The 18,352-nt window shown below is 47.2% G+C and overlaps 1 protein-coding gene across 2 annotated transcripts in view; it reads right to left on the bottom strand.

Moving 5' to 3' along the window:
- The window catches only part of CAPZB (capping actin protein of muscle Z-line subunit beta), a 153,637-nt gene extending 137,696 nt beyond the window's left edge, over positions 1-15,941 (bottom strand). For both annotated transcript variants that reach the window (XM_027965602.3, XM_027965601.3), the window contains exon 1: positions 86-15,941. In XM_027965602.3, the coding sequence (XP_027821403.2) occupies positions 86-583 (498 nt within the window). In that variant the 5' untranslated portion in view covers positions 584-15,941. The remainder of the gene's footprint in view (positions 1-85) is intronic.
- Between the last annotated feature and the right edge of the window lie 2,411 nt (positions 15,942-18,352).

Genomic DNA, 18,352 nt, shown 5'->3' with positions numbered 1-18,352 from the left:
AGCCCACCCTCAGCGGGCCGGGCCCGGCGGCGGGAAGGGTCCGAGCCCCGGCGGGGCCCCGGGCCAGGGGCCATCGGGCCTTTACCATGGCGGCGGCGGCGGCGGCGGCGGCGCTCCCGGTCCCGGCGTCTGTGGCTCTCCCCCCCGCTGCAGGGCCCGGCGCTTCCACTTCCCCGGGTGCCCGAGAGTGAACATCCGGGTCAGCGCCCCCTCCCCCCGCGCCGAGCCGCCGCCGCCGCCGCCTTCCTTCCTTCCCCGCCCCGGCCCGGCCCGGGCCCGCCCCCCACGCCGCCGGCTCTCGGCCAATGAGCGCGCAAGGTCTCGGCGATCGCCAAGTATGGAGCGCGGCGAGGAGGGGCGGGGCGCCGAACCCGGAAGCGAGGGGCGGGGGTTGCGAGGGGCTGGTCCTGTTGAGGGGCGGGGCCTGCGTGCGGGGATGCGGAAGGCGCTGGGAGCCCGAGCGGTCAGCCGCCACCCCCACCCCAATGCACGCGCTCGCCCCTGCGGCGCGCCCGGAACTGGTGCGGCCGGCGGGGCAGGCCCGGCCGGGAGACACGGCGGGGCGAGCGATCCCCGAGTGCATCCCCCGCGCTGCCGCTTTTTGCTGCGTGTGGGACCTGCAGCCAGTCGCTGCGAAAACGGGGCCTCGGGCCACATTCCTCTCTGAGCAGCCAGCACGCACCGAGCCTGGGGTGCGGCCCCGAAGATCGCAGGGGTGAACGGGACATAACGATCTTTCCCCTGCTCCCGAGGATGCTGTCAGCACCACCCAGGCAGAAATGAGAAAATCCGGCACGAGAAACGTCACATGTTAAGAGGAGCGCCCGCCCATTTGCCCAGGGGGGGCTGCTTCATTCCGCACAGCGACTCAAATGTTCTTTTTCCTTCGCTCAACAAGTATTTACGCTTGATCTAGAAGTCAGGAGGCCTGGGACGCTAGCCCCGCTAGTAATAACTGTCTTCCCTAGCTTGCTCTCTTTCTCTCTTTTGTAAGATGCAAATTAGGCCGCTGGTGAGCGGATTGTAAACTACACAACATTGTACAAATGACAGGACTGGGCAGCACCAGCCAGGCCGTGACACCCGCCCCGTCCTCAGGTATAGCTCACAGTCAAGTAAAACCGCCACTGGCATTGAAAGTGGCGCAGATAAGTCCCCCAAGAATGATTCAGGCCTGTATTAAGAGGATTCAGACAAGGGCGTGGCGTGTAGGAATTTTCTCTTGGTATTTATTGAGCATCTACTGTGTACCAAGCCCCGCTCTAGGCTCTTAAGCATAGAGCAATGGACAAGACCCTTCCTGTTGCAGAGTTTAAACAAGGGAGGGGAGACAATTAGGTGCTAAGTAAAAATGGAGATGTGGGGGAAAATCAGAGTGAGGGAACCAGCATCAGATTAGCAAAAGTGGGGCCAAGGAAGGCCTAACTTTTTAAAAAACTAATTTTTATTGTAGGAGACCTGGGTTCAATCCCTGGGTCAGGAAGATCCCCTGGAGAAGGGAATGGCTACCCACTCCAGTATTCTTGCCTGGAGAATCCCATGGACAGAGGTGGGCTGCAGTCCATGGGGTCACAAAGAGTCAGACAAGACTGAGCAACTAACCCTTCATAGTTGCTTTACAACATTGTATTAGTTTATACTGTACAGCAAAGTGAATCAGCTATACGTATACATATATCCCTTCTTTTTTTGGATTTCTGGAAGGCCTAACATTTGATCAGAGGGAGGTAGAGGAACAGCAAGAGCAAAGTCCGAATGAGGACAGTCCCTGCTGTGTTTGTGGCACAAGGAGGTGGAAATGGGTGGCTCAAATTGAACATGGGGAGAGAGGCAGGAGCTGAGTGAGGTCAGAGAGGTGCAGGGCACAAACAGGATCTGGCTTGGCCTTTCAAGGGATGGGGAGGCTGCTGTGTTCTGAATGGACTGTAGGGGGACTAGGGCCGTTGAAAAGCCCTTTCTGTATGAAAGGCATTTGTTATTTATTTCAAAAGCACTTATATGGGACTTCCTGTGTGATGGGCACTCTTATGCCCTCTACAAATAATAACTCATTTAATCCTCATAACGGAGGCCTGGGGAGATAAACCCTAGGTCACACAGCAGAGAGATGCAACTCTGGGCATGAGAAGAAAGGAGTCAGGATGATGCTAAGATTTTTCAGCTTGATCAGCACCAGAAGGATTTGCCATTTATTGATCTGTGGAAGGTTAGTGGGGGTTGGCGTGGAGCAGAAGTCTGGGTATTTTGGTTTTCTTTTCTTCTTTTTTGAGGGGTTGGCTAGTAATCAGTTTGGGGTAAGTTATGTTTGAGTTGCCTTTCAGAGGTTTAAATAGAGATGTCAAGTAATCAGATATGAAAGTTTGGAGTTAGTGATAAATGATGAGAACTGTCAGCTAATAAATGATATTTTGAGGTACTTAAATGCATAAAACACCTAGGTGAGCTGACTTAGGAGGTGAACATAGAAGTGAGTGAGCCTACACTCAGGACCCCAGGTCTGATCACATCACTCTCCTGCTCAAAAACCTTTGAAAGTTAAGTTCACTCATAAAAAGAGGGCCCGGAAACCAACCCAGAACTCAGGGACAGGCTAGTCCATCCCTCTCACGTGGCCCCATTTCTGCTGCTTTTGACGCATCTGCTTCGTTCTCGACTGTCTGGCATCCTCAGTTTGCCTATAGCCTATTCCCTCAACATTTAACCCTGCATGGGAGTCATCCTGGTGACCTTGGTCCCTCTTTTATTCTCTGCATCAGTTAGTCCTATTAGCTGGCAGATTCTTTGGTGTTTCATACCTTAGCTCCTAAGACAGAATCCAGTCAACTCATCTCATCTTTTAATAATGACAGTTCGTTGGGCAGGTCACTGGCCAGCTCCACAGACTGGCTGCCCACAGATCAGAACCCACCCCTTAACCAGTCATCTGTGCTATGAACACGGGGGCAGGTGGCATTAAACAGCGACTTTTGAGGGGCTGTGGGTAGGAGGCAAATTCCATCATTACTTTTAGTACTGTTTCTTCTTTCCTCTGTCAAAAGCCCAACCTCGTGTCATATCCCTCCACCTGCCACACCTCCTTTACCCCTTCTTCTTGGCCAACCCTGGTTAAACTCAGCTCTTCCCCTACTCTCTGCCTGCATCAGAATATCTGAACATTGATGGAAAATTAAAAGCGACAGGCGTCATTTTAAGTTGATGTCCACTCATTTCAAATGAGCCCTCAAACCTGCCTAGCCTTCCCGCTGTATTCAGTTCCCACACTCCACGAGGACGGCTTCTCAGTCTTCTTTCTTTGTCCCTTTCTCGTCTTTCACTCCAAGCAGATGAGCCGGTCTCTTGCTTCACAGACGTGACGGAGCTGGACAGAAACCTTCTCCTCTACCGACAATTCTGCATCTCCCCCATGTTCCCTTCCCTGATTTTTAAATTGAAGTTGTTCCTGGGAAGGAAAGCTATGACGAAGCTAGACAGCGCATTAAAAAGCAAAGACATCACTTTGCTAACAAAGGTCCGTATCGTCAAAGCTGTGGTTTTTCCAGTAGTCGTGTACAGATGTGACATTTTGCCCATAAAAAAAGGCTGAGCACCGAAAAATTGATGGTTTTGAGTGGTGGTGCTGGAGAAGACTCTTGAGAGTCCCTTGGACTGTAAGAAGATCAACCCAGTCAATCCTAAAGGAAATCAACCCTGAATATTCATTAGAAGGACCGATGCTGAAGCTGAAGCTCCAATACTTTGGCCGCTTGATGCGAAGAACCAACTCATTGGGAAGACTCTGATGCTGCGAAAGATTGAGGACAGGAGGAGAAGGGGACGACAGAGGATGAGACGGATGGGTGGCATCACCAACGCGACGGACGTGAGTCCGAGCATACCCTGAGAGACAGCGAAGGACAGGGAAGCTCGGTGTGCTGCAGACACAGCTGGGCGACTGAACAACAGCAGTTGATCCACAGTGTGGTATTAGGGAAATATTCTGGTGGCCCGGGGCTGAGGCCTCTGCACTTCTACTGCAGGGGGCTGAGTTCAATCCCTAGTCAGGGAACTAAGATACCAGAAGCCATGCAACATGGTCAAAACCAAAAAACAACAACAAAACAGATTTTTAGCTTCAGGTGCACACCTCAGTGATTCACTATATATGCTTTTTTCCAATTCTTCTACTTTATAGATCAGTACCAGGTATTGAATATGGTTCCGAGTGCTTTTTAAAAAGTTCATCTAAGTGTACTAGCTTCACAGTGTTGCGTTAATTATTGCTCTACTGCAGAGTGACTCAGATGTATGTGTGTGTATATATGTGTACACACACACACACACACACACACACACACACACACACACACACACACCGGTTTTCGTATTCTTTTCCCTTACGGTTTATCACAGGTTATTGAATATAGTTCTAGTTCCTTTTGCCTTTTTTCCCCAAATACTTTTTTGTTTGTTTTATTTATTTTATTGACATACATCTGATTTACAGTATTGTGTTAGTTTCCGGTATACAGCAAAGTGATTCAGCTTATATCTATCTACATATATACATACATCTATTCATATACAGATACATATATTTATATACATATGGGGCTTTCCTCAACGGTAAAGAATCCACCTGCAATATAGGAAACTTGCAGGAGAAATGGGTTTGATCCCTGTGTTGGGAAGATCCCCTGGAGGAGGAAATGGCAACCCCATTCCAGTATTCTTGCCTGGAAAATTCCATGGGCAGAGGAACCTGGCCAGCTACAGTCCATGGGGCCGCAAAAAGTTGGACATGACTGATCAGCTGAGCAAACAGCAAGCAACGTAAGATGCGTGAACAGGGTGTTACCCAGCAGTGCGCCCGACGTGGTTTTTCTTCCTTCAGTTAAGTCCCCACAGCTGGAACTGTCGGGTTAATAAATGCACAGTTGTTGCAAGAGCTGAGACTTGTTTAAAATCACCCCTGATTTTAACAGGCTAGAGCCTGCTTCCTGAGTTGGGGATCTTCTCATTACTAAAAGTGGTTATAGATGTTTTACTGTGTCTTTTGGAGATATAAGAGAACCCTAGAATTAGCCAGCTTTTAAGCCCTCGCTTCTCTGAATTCTGCAGACGAGGCGTTTACACCATATCCCTTGAACATCCTAACTCCATATATTGAAGGTTCAGTGGGATTCAGTTCGAGAATCTTTGTTACCAAGAGTCCCAGGAGGGAAGCAATACCACCTGGTATTTCCATCTTCCCCATCACTCAGCTGACGTAGTGGTCTTTTCTACCACTCAACCCTTCCCAAACTTTAGACATTTAGTTTGGGTGGAGTGGAGCCCATCCCCAGCTCCCAAGGACAGGAGCCCGATTGGCTGAAGCCAAAGTATAGCCTGGCTGAAGCCAAAGTATAGGCCCTTGACCTAATTTGAACCCCAATGCTCCCTGCAGAACGCTAAACTCTGAGTGAAGCCGGGGGATGGCTCATCAAGTAAATTTGAGAAATGTAGAAAAAAAGATTCCTGCTTGGGGGAGTCTCTTTTTTTTAAGAACCTCAGTCATTCCATCTCCCCCCAGATAGTTTTTAATTTTTTAATTTTTAAATTCTAAAAATTTTTAAATTATTTCTTTATTATTTATGGCTGTGCTGGGTCTTTGTTGCTGCTAGGCTTTTCTCTAACTGCGGTGTTTGGGGGCTACTCTTCACTGTGGTCACAGTTTTCTCCTTGCAGCGACTTCTCTTGTTGCCGCGCACAGGCTCTAGGGTGCACGGGGTTCAGAAGTTGTGGCCGCGGGCTCTAGAGCTCAGCAGTTGTGGTTCACGGGCTCAGTGGCTCCTTGGCCTGTGGGATCTTCCCGGATCAAGGATCCAACCTATGTCTCCTGCATTGGCAGGTACATTATTTTGACCGCTGCACCACCAGAGAAGCCCTCCCCAGATTGTTGAATGATTCCCTCCCAGCTAGATGATTACCGTGGTTTTAAACATACCCAAATGTCTCATATGTTAAAAAAAAAAAAAGAGAAAAAGCCTACATGGATCCCTCTAGCCTACCACCTTGTCCCCCGTCTTTCTCAGCTACAAAGAAAGACAGTATGTCCTGTCTCCTACCTTCCCTTCCAGTCCATCACTCCCCTGCAGAAATGACCCTCAGGTCACCCATACCTCCTCGTCAAAGCACACATGGATAGGTTTCAATCCTCAACTCCTTGGACTCCCCGGTAATAACTGACACTATTGGTCAGTCATTTAAAAAATTAAAAGACGCTTGCTCCTTTTTAAGGAAGAAAAGCTATGAAAGCATATTAAAACCTAGAGACCTAGAAAGCATATTAAAAAGCAGAGACATCACTTTACCAACAAGGGTCCGTCTAGTCAAAGCTATGGTTTTTCTAGTAGTTAAGTATGAATGTGAGAGTTGGACTATAAAGAAAGCTGAGCGCCGAAGAATTAATGCTTTTGAACTGTGGTGTTGGAGAAGACTCTTGAGAATCCCTTGAACTGCGAGGAGATCCAACCAGTCCACCCTAAAGGAAACCAGTCCTGAATATTCATTGGAAGGACTGATGCTGAAGCTGAAACTCTAATACTTTGGCTACCCGATGCAAAGAACTGACTCATTGGAAAAGACCCTGATGCTGGGAAAAACTGAGGGCAGGAGGAGAAGGGGATGACAGAGGATGAGATGGTTGGATGGCATCACCGACTCGATGGACATGACTTTGAGCAAGCTCCAGGAGTTGGTGATGGACAGGGAAGCCTGGCATGCTGCAGTCCATGGGGTCACAGAGAGTCTGACACGACTGAGCAACTGAACTGAACTGACCTGAAGTGGTCAGTCACTGCTTCCTCTTTTTTTTTCGCCACACCACACAGCTTGCAGAATCTCAGTTCCCTGACCAGGGACTGAACCCGTGACCCAGTGGTGAAGGCGCAGAGTCCCAACTACTGGGCCACCAGGGAATTCCCACTTCCTCCTTCTAGAAGCACTCTGGTCCATAGGCTTCCCTGACATCAGATAGCTCTCCTGGTCTCAGTCCCACCTCTCTGACTGCTCCTTCACTATTCTCTGCAGACTGATTCTCTCTGCCCTCTAAGTGATGGGCTTCTCACCACCTCTGACCTTGCAGCTTCTCCTTGGACAATCTCAGCGCACCCATGGCCCAAGTAACCAGCAGGCCTCGGTCATGAGCCCACCCCTGGAGCTGGCAGGATAGGGACCCCATAATGGAGGGGGGCGGGAACTGTTTCAATGTAATGAGGGGGGACCAGGGTATTATTACCAAAAGAAGAAGAAAAGTTGCTGAGGAGTAGAAACACAGAAGATCAGACAGTCACAACAAGCATGCATTCTGGGTAAGCTCATCCAAATGATCAAAACAGGCCCCTTTTAGGTCTCATAAATTTCTTATCATTGGAATCCTAAGCAGGACAGATTAGAGGTCCCCAAAATGCTGATTTCCTTTGAAGACAGAACATTACATGGTTTGTAGGGGCGGTGATCTTGGCTAAACAGCTTAAATCAACTTTTTCCAGCCCTCAGCAGCTTGGAAGTATATAGCAAGAAGTAGTGGTGGGGGCGGGGTGGGGGGGGTGGTTCTTTTAAACACACCCCTAAGTCTTCAGCGCCAAGGGGATGCTCTGTCAGAGGATTAGACATCATCATCTCGAGGCTTTTGTTTTTGCTTTTCTAATAGGTACCTGGGAGAACTCACAGCTGCCTTCTGCTAGAGCAGAACTATTTGTATCCTGACCATCTGTGGGGTCTTGCTCAGAGTTAGAGCAAGGCTTCTCACGTGTGGGCCAGCTGTTGGAGTTTTTATTGATATATGCGTCGTTGGGAGAACTCATGTTTTGTTTATTAAACTGGCCAGCCAGCCACCCACCAGGCTTGGGATGTCCTCAACAATGCACCTAAGGCTAACTCTGCAAACCCAGAAGAGTGGTGGTCTCCTCCTTCGTGTAGTAGTCTTTGCCGATCACCTGGAAAGCTGAGTTTGGGGGCCTCCTTCTCTGTGTTCCCATGGAAACCCCGTTCTTAGGACACCTTTTCACGTGTAGTCCGCCCCTATGACCCTCGGGGCTGCCTGAGGCAGGGACCATGGCTCACATCACCATCAGAACGGATCTGGAATATGGTGCCCGTCAGGTGCGGGGCCACTGCTGAGGTGGAAACCTGGGTCCCCCGCGCCTCTTCCCAGCACTCATCCCTCAGTCCAGTCAGGCACGAAATGTTCTGAATGAAACCAAGCCAGCTGCAGAACTGATGTAGGAGCTGGAAAAAATGGCAAGACTTTTTTTTCACGTGAAAACCAGTCAAGTGAAAGGCTAGATCAGCGGTCCCCAACCTTTTTGGCCCCAGGGACCGGTTTTGTGGAAGGCAATTTTTCCATGGACCCAGGTGGGTGGATGGTTTCAGGATGATTCAAGCGCATTGCGTTTCTTGTGCACTTTGTTCGTATTATTACTGTATTGTGATAGATAATGAAATAGTTACACAGCTCACCATCATGCAGCATCAGGAGGAGCCCTGAGATTGTTTTCCTGCAACTAGATGGTCCTATCTGGGGGCAATGGGGAGTGACTGTAACTACAGGTGGAGTTTCCCTCACTCGTCCACTGCTCACCTCGGGCCATTCAGCCTGGTTCTTAAGGGACCATGGACCGGTACCAGTCCATGGCCTGGGGGTTGCGGACCCCTGGGCTAGATCAAAAGACCAGAGCCACAACCAATTGGGAGTAAAATATTTTAAAATACCATTTACCATAACACAAAACATGAAACACTTAGGGATATATTTAATGAAAGGTCTGCAGATCCTGGGTACTCTGAAAACTAGGAAACATTGCTGAGGGAAATTAAGTGAAAGTGAAAGTCGCTCAGTCGTGTCCGACTCTTTGTGACTCCATGGAGTATACAGTCCGTGGGATTCTCCAGGCCAGAACACTGGAGTGGTCAGCCTCTCCCTTCTCCAGGGAATCTTCCCAACCCAGGGGTCGAACCCAGGTCTCTAGGATTCCTTACCAGCTGAGCTACCAGGGAGGCCCAGAGGGAAATTAAAGCTCTAAATAGATATTATACCCTATTCATGCATTGGAAGAAAATATTGTTACGATGTTCATCTCCCCCAAATAATCCATAGATTCAATGCAATCCAATTCAAAATTCCAGCAAGTTTTTTTTTTTTTTTAATGAACAAGTTGGTTTTAAAATGCATATCGAAACGCAAAGATCTTATAATCTTGAAAAAGGAAGAAATACATTAAAGGACCTATATTATCTGATTTCAAGACTTACCATAAAGCTGCAGAAATCAGAACAGTGTGACATTAGCAAAGCACAGACACATAGATCAATGGAACAGACTAGTTCAAAAATAGACCTGCATAATGACAGTTTTTTTCTTTCTTGTTTTCGGCCATGCTGGGAGGCTTCCAGGCTTGCAGGATCTTAGTTCCCTGACCAGGAATTGAAGCCAGGTCCTCAGCAGTGAAAGCATGGAGTCCTAATCAGTGGACTGCCAGGGAATTCCTAACAGTTAAAAGATTTTTGACAACAGTTCCAATGTAATTCAGTGAGGAAATAGCAGCATTTTAAACAAATGGTGCTAAAAATAAGTCTCGACCCTTACTGCACAATATTAACACAAAGGGATCACAGACATAAACATAAAAGCTGAAACCATAAAACTCCTAGAAGAAAATGTGAGAGAAAATCTTCACAGCATCACATAGACCGAGGTTTTCTTAGGATACAAAAAGTGCAAGCTAAAAAAAGAAAATAAATTGATAAATTTAATTTGGTTAAAATAAGAAAATTCTGTTTTTCCAAAATTACATTTTTTAAAAAAAAAGGATTTGAGAGCCCTGTGAAACATTATTTAAATTCATGTAGGATTTTTTAAAAATTTTGGAAAGAAAATAGTATTCTCTCCACTGCATAAGCTTCAACGTTTCTAAGTAAATAAACACACGTTTCAGCTTTGTTTTTGTGAACCAGTGGCATGCAGAACATGAGAGGACCTTGGTTGAGGTCATTAACTCTTAGGCCCAGGCTAGACATAGTGACCTATTTATCTAAGGCAAACAACGCCACTGTGGTCAGAAAGACTCCACATTTTGGCCCAAAATGAAAGCAAAGGCCAAGGCAGAGAGTGGTGGTAAATATGTGGTCTGGTAGGTAAAGCGACTGCAAGCGGCGCTAGTGGTCAAGAACTCGCCTCCCGGAACAGGAGACATAAGAGACACGGGTTCGATCCTTGGGTTGGGACGATCTCCTGGAGGAAGGCATGGCAACCCACTCTAGTATTCTTGCCCAGGAAACCCCACAGACAGGGAAGCTTGGCGAGCTACTGTTCACAGAGTCAGACACGACTGAAGCCACTTAGCTCACAGGTGGAGAAAATGAATCACCAAGTATAAAGGTAGGCAGACGGAGAGCCAAACGCAAAGGGGGAGAAATGAAGGGCATGGTGGAACAGGGAGATTTAGATAGAGGCCTAGAATGACGCTAGCGAGGGGACCCATTTCTAATATTCGGTGTGCTGCCTTCTTTATAACTTAAGACTGCCAGGGAGGATCAGACTCACTTGAGCTAAGATCCTGTAAGGTGTGGCCCAGTTTAAAACCAACCTGAGAAGGATTTCCCTGGTGGTCCAGTGGCTAAGATCCTGCCCTCCCAACGCAAGGGGCCCAAGTTTGATCCCTGGCCAGGGAACGAGGTCCCAAATGACCTGACTAAAGATCCTGCGTCCCACAACTAAGACCAAGCAGAGTCAAATAAATAAATAGTTTATTTGAAAACATGTTTAAAAAAACCTAGGGCTTCCCTGGAGACACAGTGGTAAAGAATCCGCCTGCCAGTGTAGGAGACACAGGTTTGATCCCTGGTCCAGGAGGACCCCATGGAGCAAGTAAGCCCGTGCAGCACAGCTACTGAATCTGTGCTCTGGAGCCCTGGCTCCGCAGCAAGAGAAGCCGCTGCCCTGAGACGCTAAGCGAGCATCCCCTGCTCACTGCAGCTGAAGAGCCTGTGCGGCCATGAAGACCCTGCACAGCCAGATAAATGAATTTAAAAGAAGTCTACGTGAGAAAACTCTGATCAGCAAGGAGCTCTCTTGGTCAGGCACCACTGCCTGGACAACTGGCATGGCAGTTCCTCTGAGCTTTTATCTTGATCTTTGTTTGTTCTCTGCCCCACAGTACTTATGATTGCTGTAGATAAGTGGTACTGCCAGGCTACAGATTCACCTTTTCCATTTCCTCTTCCTGGGCACAAGAGCTGTCTACATTTCCTGGCCTCCCTTGAGTTAGGTTGTGGCCATGTGATTGGGCTTTAACAAATGGAATGTAGGGGGAAGTGCTATGGGCCGTCTCCAGGTTTGCCCCTTGGGACCTGCCCCGTTCCCTCCCTCTCTCTGATCATTGGCCAGCTAAATGCAGGGGGTACAAGAGAGGACTCCAAGATAGAGGAAGCCTGTATTGCATCCAGGAGAGTCTACTGGAAACATACAGATTATGTCAAAGGGAAAGAATAAACGTTTATCGTCGTAAGCCACTAAGAACTGACGGTTGTTTCAGCAGCCAGCGCTCCCCTGACTAATAAAGGTCTAAAAAGTTACTCACGACAGCTTCCAACATAGCAGGAAATGATTGGGATGATAACATTTATAAGCAGGATTTCCATGAATGTGTTACGCAGGATACCTCAAGTAGAGCCAGTAAAGGTGAGCAAAGGTCCCATAACTCCAGAAAGGTGAGCCAGGATGTGAACAGAGTTGATTGATCCAAAAAGCCTACACTTTTTTCGTTCTGATCTGATTCTGTCTTGCAGTTTTAAGCTTTAGTACTATGCGTTTTTCACCCCTTTTTTCGCATAACCCCGAACAAAGAGGTGTTTAGGTGTTTCGAGCAATGAGCCTGCTGATGACAGGCTCTAGGCTTCTGTGTAATTTGCTCCGCAGCACAGTTGTGCTACATATTCCTATAGCATATCTACCACTTTCCACAAACCAGTGAGGTTGGCTTTAATGACACCCTGTGATCCGCATTTTTATATCAACATCATCCCCAGGTACTCAGAGGAGGGCAACTAAAATTATTATTTTCTGCAGGATCAACCTAAATGTTTAGCAGTCTGGTAAAAGATTTTGGGGACCATCCATAGAGGTACCTGACCCTTCCTTCTCCTTCTGACCCTCCCTTCCTATCTCAACCATTTCCGTCATAAACTGGGCTCCACACCTCTTCTTGTTGAATAATTGCATCTTCTTTCTCCCTGCAGTGGTGAGAGAGAAGGTGACCTAACCTCCACATCCTGGTTTCCACTTCTGGAAAATGAGTATGTGATGCCTTGTGCTGTTGTTATTGGGCTTGGCGTGCATGCTCAGTCGTGTCTGACTCTTTGCAACCCCAGGCTCCTAGTCCATGGAAGTCTTCAGGCAAGAATACTGGCATGGGTTACCACTTCCTACTCTAGGGCATCTTATTGACCCCAAGTCTTCTGAGTCTCCTGCACTGGCAGGCAAATTCTTTACCACTGAGCCCCCCGGGAAGTCCATAGGATACATGCCACATACAATTGTCATGAGATTTAGATAAGATAGGCAATAAGCTGGCGGCACGTGTGCCATTTGATCTGATGCACGATCCCTTCTCTGGCCCCCAACAGTCCTCACTGTTGTTACTGAATATGAAATGATTCATGGTATTTTGAAAACATACTTGCCGGCCCTGTTACATTGATCGTATGTTTTATATGTGGTTATGCCAGCCTTGTATATACTTTTTAAATATTTATGTGTTTGGCTGTACTGGGTCTTGGTTGTGGCACGCAGGATCTTTGATCTTTGTTGGGGCGTGCAGGATCTTTAGTTGCAGCGTATGAGATTTAGTTCCCTGACCAGGGATTGAACCAAGGCCTCCTGCATCGGGAGTGTGGAATCTTAGCCCCTGGACCACCAGGGAAGACCCAGCCTTGTACATCTCTGATGGTAAACTCTAAATAGGCGGAAAACCCATAGTTGCTTAATATTTATTGGCCCCAGGTACCGTACAGTTCATTATCTTCAACCACAACAAGAGATGGTTGAGCACTTTCTATCTTATGAGATTTATACAAGGACGTTCTTAGACTAAGAGTCTGTTTCTGCCCATAAAGTCCATCAGAGGTGATTTTAAAAGGCATGGCAGCTTATTCTTCTTTAAAATAGCTTTTTAAACATCTGACTACAGAATTACATGCTTATTGTAAAAATTATAGATACAACACCCAAACCAGAAAATTACCCAAGGAATAATCACGGCTCATCTTTTTAGAACCTATCTTTCTACCCTTTTTCCCTTCCATGTGCATACATGTTTCGCAAAAATGGGATCATATTGCATGCACATTTTTGTTACCTGCTTTTTTCCTATCTGAGAACACATCGTGAATGTATTACACGTTATTAAAGAGTCTCCTGTAGTGTGATTTGTAATTCTGGCTTAGTATCTATCGTATGGATAAATAGTGATTCTTTTAAAGCAATCCCCTCGTGTTGTATCGTTTGATTTTTTCCATTCTTCCACCACTATTAGCAATGAACACCTTTGTATGAATTTCTCTGCTCACATTCCTAATGATTTTCTCAGAACCCATGAATAGACATTTGCTTCACAGAAAGAGCACCCTGTCAAGGCTTTTCCTACCCATTGCCAAGTTTTCTATTAGAAAAGTCTTCTAAATTCACACTCCCACCAACAGCGTATGAGAATGCTATAATAAGGGCTGTTGGCCAAGATGATGATTATGAAAAAAAATAAATAATCAAGAAGATAAGTATTTGCTAAAGGCTGTCCCCGCGCCAGCTGTGTTTATTTGTTGAACGCTGTAGTCTTGTTCCTTGGAGCAAGCACTGAAGGTTCTTTAGACTTTCCGTTTATTTAGTGCCTCTTTCAGCACTCTGAGACTTTGACCCGAGTTTTATCTGAAGGAAAGATTTCTGGTAAATATAGTTTCCAGTTTGGAAACTCAGCCCAAGTACTTCCATCGCCCACCCCAGTGTGGACCACCTCTGTGGTTTTAACTGCTGGGAATCTGTCAGAAAGTACTGCTGTTGACTTGGAGCGGAGAACTGAAGTGCTTAGAAGAAATGAAAGAGTAGATCTGGGGTGAAAAAGTCATGTTTCAAGTTACAAAGGGAAACCAATAACCACCCAAGGGGTTGGCGTTTCACTTGACCCGCTCTGATATCACTATGGTGATGTTCTCCATAAACAGTTGCATAAGAGCAAGATGAAAAAGAACGAGCAAGTTCCATCCAGGAGGTCTGGAGTTATTTTAGGGATCAAGGCAGTGTCATCTGGGGTAAATATGGAATGCAACGTCTGTTCTTTTAATAATCATCCCCTTCTTTTGTGAGGCTGAAGGAAGGCCTGGGACATCAGACATTTGGGCCGAAAGCAGCGCTGACCTAGTGCCTTCAGGGCTCGGGAGAAAACTCGGCCAAAGGAATGGAAATAACGGTTCATAACAGATGCTGGAACGATTCCTCTCACACCCCTGGCCTCTGAGACTCTCCTGAGCCTGATGTGGAGTCCAAGGGTGGAACAAGGGTGATGTTCTCGGGATGGGCTGGCCCGGTAGAGAGGCAGAGAGGGGGTCCCCAGGGAGCTGAGCTTAGCTGTCTGCCCCGACCTTGATTCCTGGGCCAGAGGGGGTGGAGGACACAGCCTGTCTCTGGGGCATCACCATCTGCTGTGGATGACATCGGCCACTCCCACCCTCATGGTCTTCTCTTTGAACCCCTGACTCAGCGAGCCTCAGTCCAAAAAGCAGAACTAGCTATTTTTGCATCAAAAAAAAAAAAGAAAAAAGTCAGGCAATACACTTGCTGAACTCCTTCCTGACCCTGAAACTCTTACTCTTTGCACTTAACCCCTTGTTCTTCCCTTGTTCTCTTTGCTCTCTTCTCAGCTGTTAGATTGCGAGGTGGTGTCACTATTGGTAAAGAACCCGCCTGCCAATGCAGGAGACTTAAGAGACCTGGGTTCAATTCCTGGGTCGGGAAGATCCCCCTGGAGAAGGAAATGGCAACCCACTCCAGTGTTCTTGCCAGGAGAATCCCCATGGACAGAGGAGCCTGGTGGGTTATGATGGAGTTGCAGAGTCAGACATGACTGAAGCGACTTAGCATGCATGTACTCGTATTTGGGGGGCTTCCGTCGGGGCTCAGCGGGTAAAGAACCTGCCTGCCAATGCAGGAGACATGGGTTTTGATCCCTGGATCTGGAAGATTCGCTGGAGAAGGAAATGGAACCCACTCCAGTATTCTTGCCTCGGGAAATCCCATGGACAGAGAAATCTGATGGGCTACAGTCCATGGGGTTGCAAAAGAGTCCGTCCTGACCTACTGGCTAAACACCGCGGCCACCACCCTCATCCTTAGCGAAGATCTTCAGAGGAAAGGGCTGTTCTGTGGTCGTGGAGGCTGGCACACAAAAGGTTCTCCCTAAGAGTCAGCTGATGGCACGTGAATCCAAAACCCCGTGCCTACCCTGATGTGGAGGTTTCTGAAATGATGGCTGTTTGTTTATTCACTTGTTCAACCAATGTTCATTCAGCACCTCCTGAGAAGCCGAACTTCTGCTGGGGACCGGCGCTACAGGGACCAAAAAGACCCCAGGGCTCTGTTCTTATGGAGATGATGCTCTTGTAGACCTCAGTATCTGAGTGGTGAACACAGCTGTCATCACAGAGCCTTCTCTGGCCATTGGATATAAAATCCCCCTTCCCTGTTTTATTCTGCTTCCCAGAACTTAGCATCACAAGGCATAATATATACTTGTTTGTGTGGAGTGGGTTTTTTTTTGGCTGTGCCATGGAGCTGGTGGGAGCTCCCTGAACAGGGATGGAACCCTGCCCCCTCCCGACCACCAGACCAGCCGGGAAGTCCCTACTTGTCTGTTTTGGTCAGCCTTGCACACAAAAAGGAGTGCTCTTTGAGGGCCATTTGTCCATGGCGTTCACTGCTGAGTCCCTATAACGATGGCTAGCACGCAGTAGGCACTCGACATATATATTTCAAATCAGTTTGTTCAATGTACTCTGCAACTCTCTAGAAGACCTTTGCAGCAAAACTCTCCAGGGAGCGCGTTAAGAAGAGCCCCAGGACTTCCCTGGCGGTCTGGTGGTTAAGATTCTGTGCTTTCAAAGCAGGGGGCGTAGGTTCAACTTCCCTCAGTCAGTCGGGAAAAGAAGATCCCACGTGCTGCCCAGCATGGCCAAAAAAAAAAAAAGAAAGAACTCCAGAGGGTCAGCACGACAGATTACGACCATCCAGAGCTTTACGGAGTGCAAAGCAGGGAGGTGCGCTGGGCTGAGCACGAACCCTCATCTCTCAGGGGTCTGGTTTACTCCTTGTAAAGTGGACATAACGTTGCCGGCCTTCGGGGACCATTTGTCCACTGGAAAAGGGAATGGGTGTGAACCGCCCCGCCCCACCCCCCGGGACCTGGCGCTTCACGCTTGAAGGCTGAGCACTGCGGTTTCTTTATTACTGGAGCTTCTCAATTTCATGTGGACTTTATTACTATCATCCCTGTTTTAACCCACAAGGAAAACCCAGCTCACAGGGTCTTAGGAGTTTGCTCACACAGGCTCAGGCAGGACCAGAGCACCCCAGAGGGACAGAACCCCGCGCACAGCGCCTCGCCTGTGGCCGCAGGGCAGCCGGCTCTGGCAGCGTCGCCTCCTGCGCGCCCTCCTCTCTGCTCCTCCGCCTCCGTTTGCCATTCCTCGTTCTCAGTGCGCCACCCCACCCACCGCTGTGGGAAAAGGAGAGCTGTGGAGAGAAGCAAGCCAAAGGGGAAGTTTGTGCAGTTGGTTAGGAAGCGAAAGTCGCTCAGTCGTGTCCGATTCTTTGCAACCCCGTGGACTATGCAGTCCATGGAATTCTCCAGGCCAGAATCCTGGAGTGGGTAACCTGTCTCTTCTCCAGGGGATCTTCCCAACCCACCGATCGAACCCGGGTCTCCCGCGTTGCAGGTGGACTTTTTACCAGCTGTGCTATCAGGGAAGCCTAGTTCGTTAGTAGGTGAAAGGCAAATCCTCCTCGGCCCTCACCTTCCCACCCATTCTGCCGCTTCCCTCGGTGTTCCCCCCGCCCCCATTTCTAAGCTTTAGGATTCCTCTGCCTCCCAGCATCTAAGTTGATGGGGATTCTGGTTCAATCAGGTGGGATGGGCCATGAGACTCATTAGCATAAATCAGGATATTTCTTGCAATTGAGAGGTACTCAGATTAGAAACACTACTAGAAACTCAACTTTCTAAAACTGATTATAATTTTACAGGGACGTCCCTGGCAGCTCAGTGGTTAAGACTCTGTGCTCCCAATGCTGGGGTTGCGGGTTCAATCCCTGCTCCGGGAATTAAGGTCCCACAAGCCACACAGCCAAAACAATAAAAATAAATAAGGTAACAATAAGGATAATAGTTTGAAACATAAAAATAGTTATAACTTTAAAATATTTATAATAGTGTTATAATTCATGAGCTTCTTCTTGGTTCCAGACAGTGTCGGTGGAAATTTACAAATACCTGATGACAACCAAAAAAGGCAGATATTATTATTCCCATTTTATAGATGAAAAAAATTGAAGCTCAAGGATGAAGGATCTCCTCAGAGGTTAGGTAGCTACTAAGTGATGAAGGCCCGAGATTTAAATCCAGGTCTGTCTATATTTAAATCTCCTTCTGCTACACAAAAATAAAAAGATTCAGAGGGGTGGAGTTAATGTGCCTTAGAACATCTGTCCCAGCAACCCTCTGAAGAAAATTGAAAATATCCTAAAGAAATGCAAGTCAGTAGATGGCTATATGAATTATATATAGGGATTATAGCCAGTAAAATATTTTTCAATCATTAAAAATTATATATATATTATATATAGAATCTTACGCTAAATGAAAAATGTATGATATAAATGTATCTCCATGGAGATTATAATTGAAAATGTCTGTCTACTACATAAACATGCCTGTGAATTATAAACAAACCTACGCAAAAGACTGAAAGGAAATATATAAATAGGATCACAATTCTGTAGTGGAATTTGAAAGGATTTTCCTGACTTCTGGTTACTAATCTTTCTGCGATGTGTTAAGTTATGAAAATTCTAAGATGGTCTTCTCTGAAGTACTGTCGCTTTGCAACAGAGTACCTGAATCAGCATGCATTGTGGGGGATTATTTTGTTGTTGAAGCAAAGTTCATTAACAATGTTTGAGATGCATAGCAAAGTGATTCAGTTGTATTTATACTGGTATATATGTGTATATATATATATATATTCTTTTTCAGATTCTTTTCCATTTTAGGTTATTATAAGATACTGAATA

The sequence above is a fragment of the Ovis aries genome, chromosome 2 (genome assembly GCF_016772045.2).
Source record: "Ovis aries strain OAR_USU_Benz2616 breed Rambouillet chromosome 2, ARS-UI_Ramb_v3.0, whole genome shotgun sequence".
NCBI lineage: Eukaryota > Metazoa > Chordata > Mammalia > Artiodactyla > Bovidae > Ovis > Ovis aries.
This window is presented reverse-complemented; position numbering and strand designations above follow the sequence as displayed.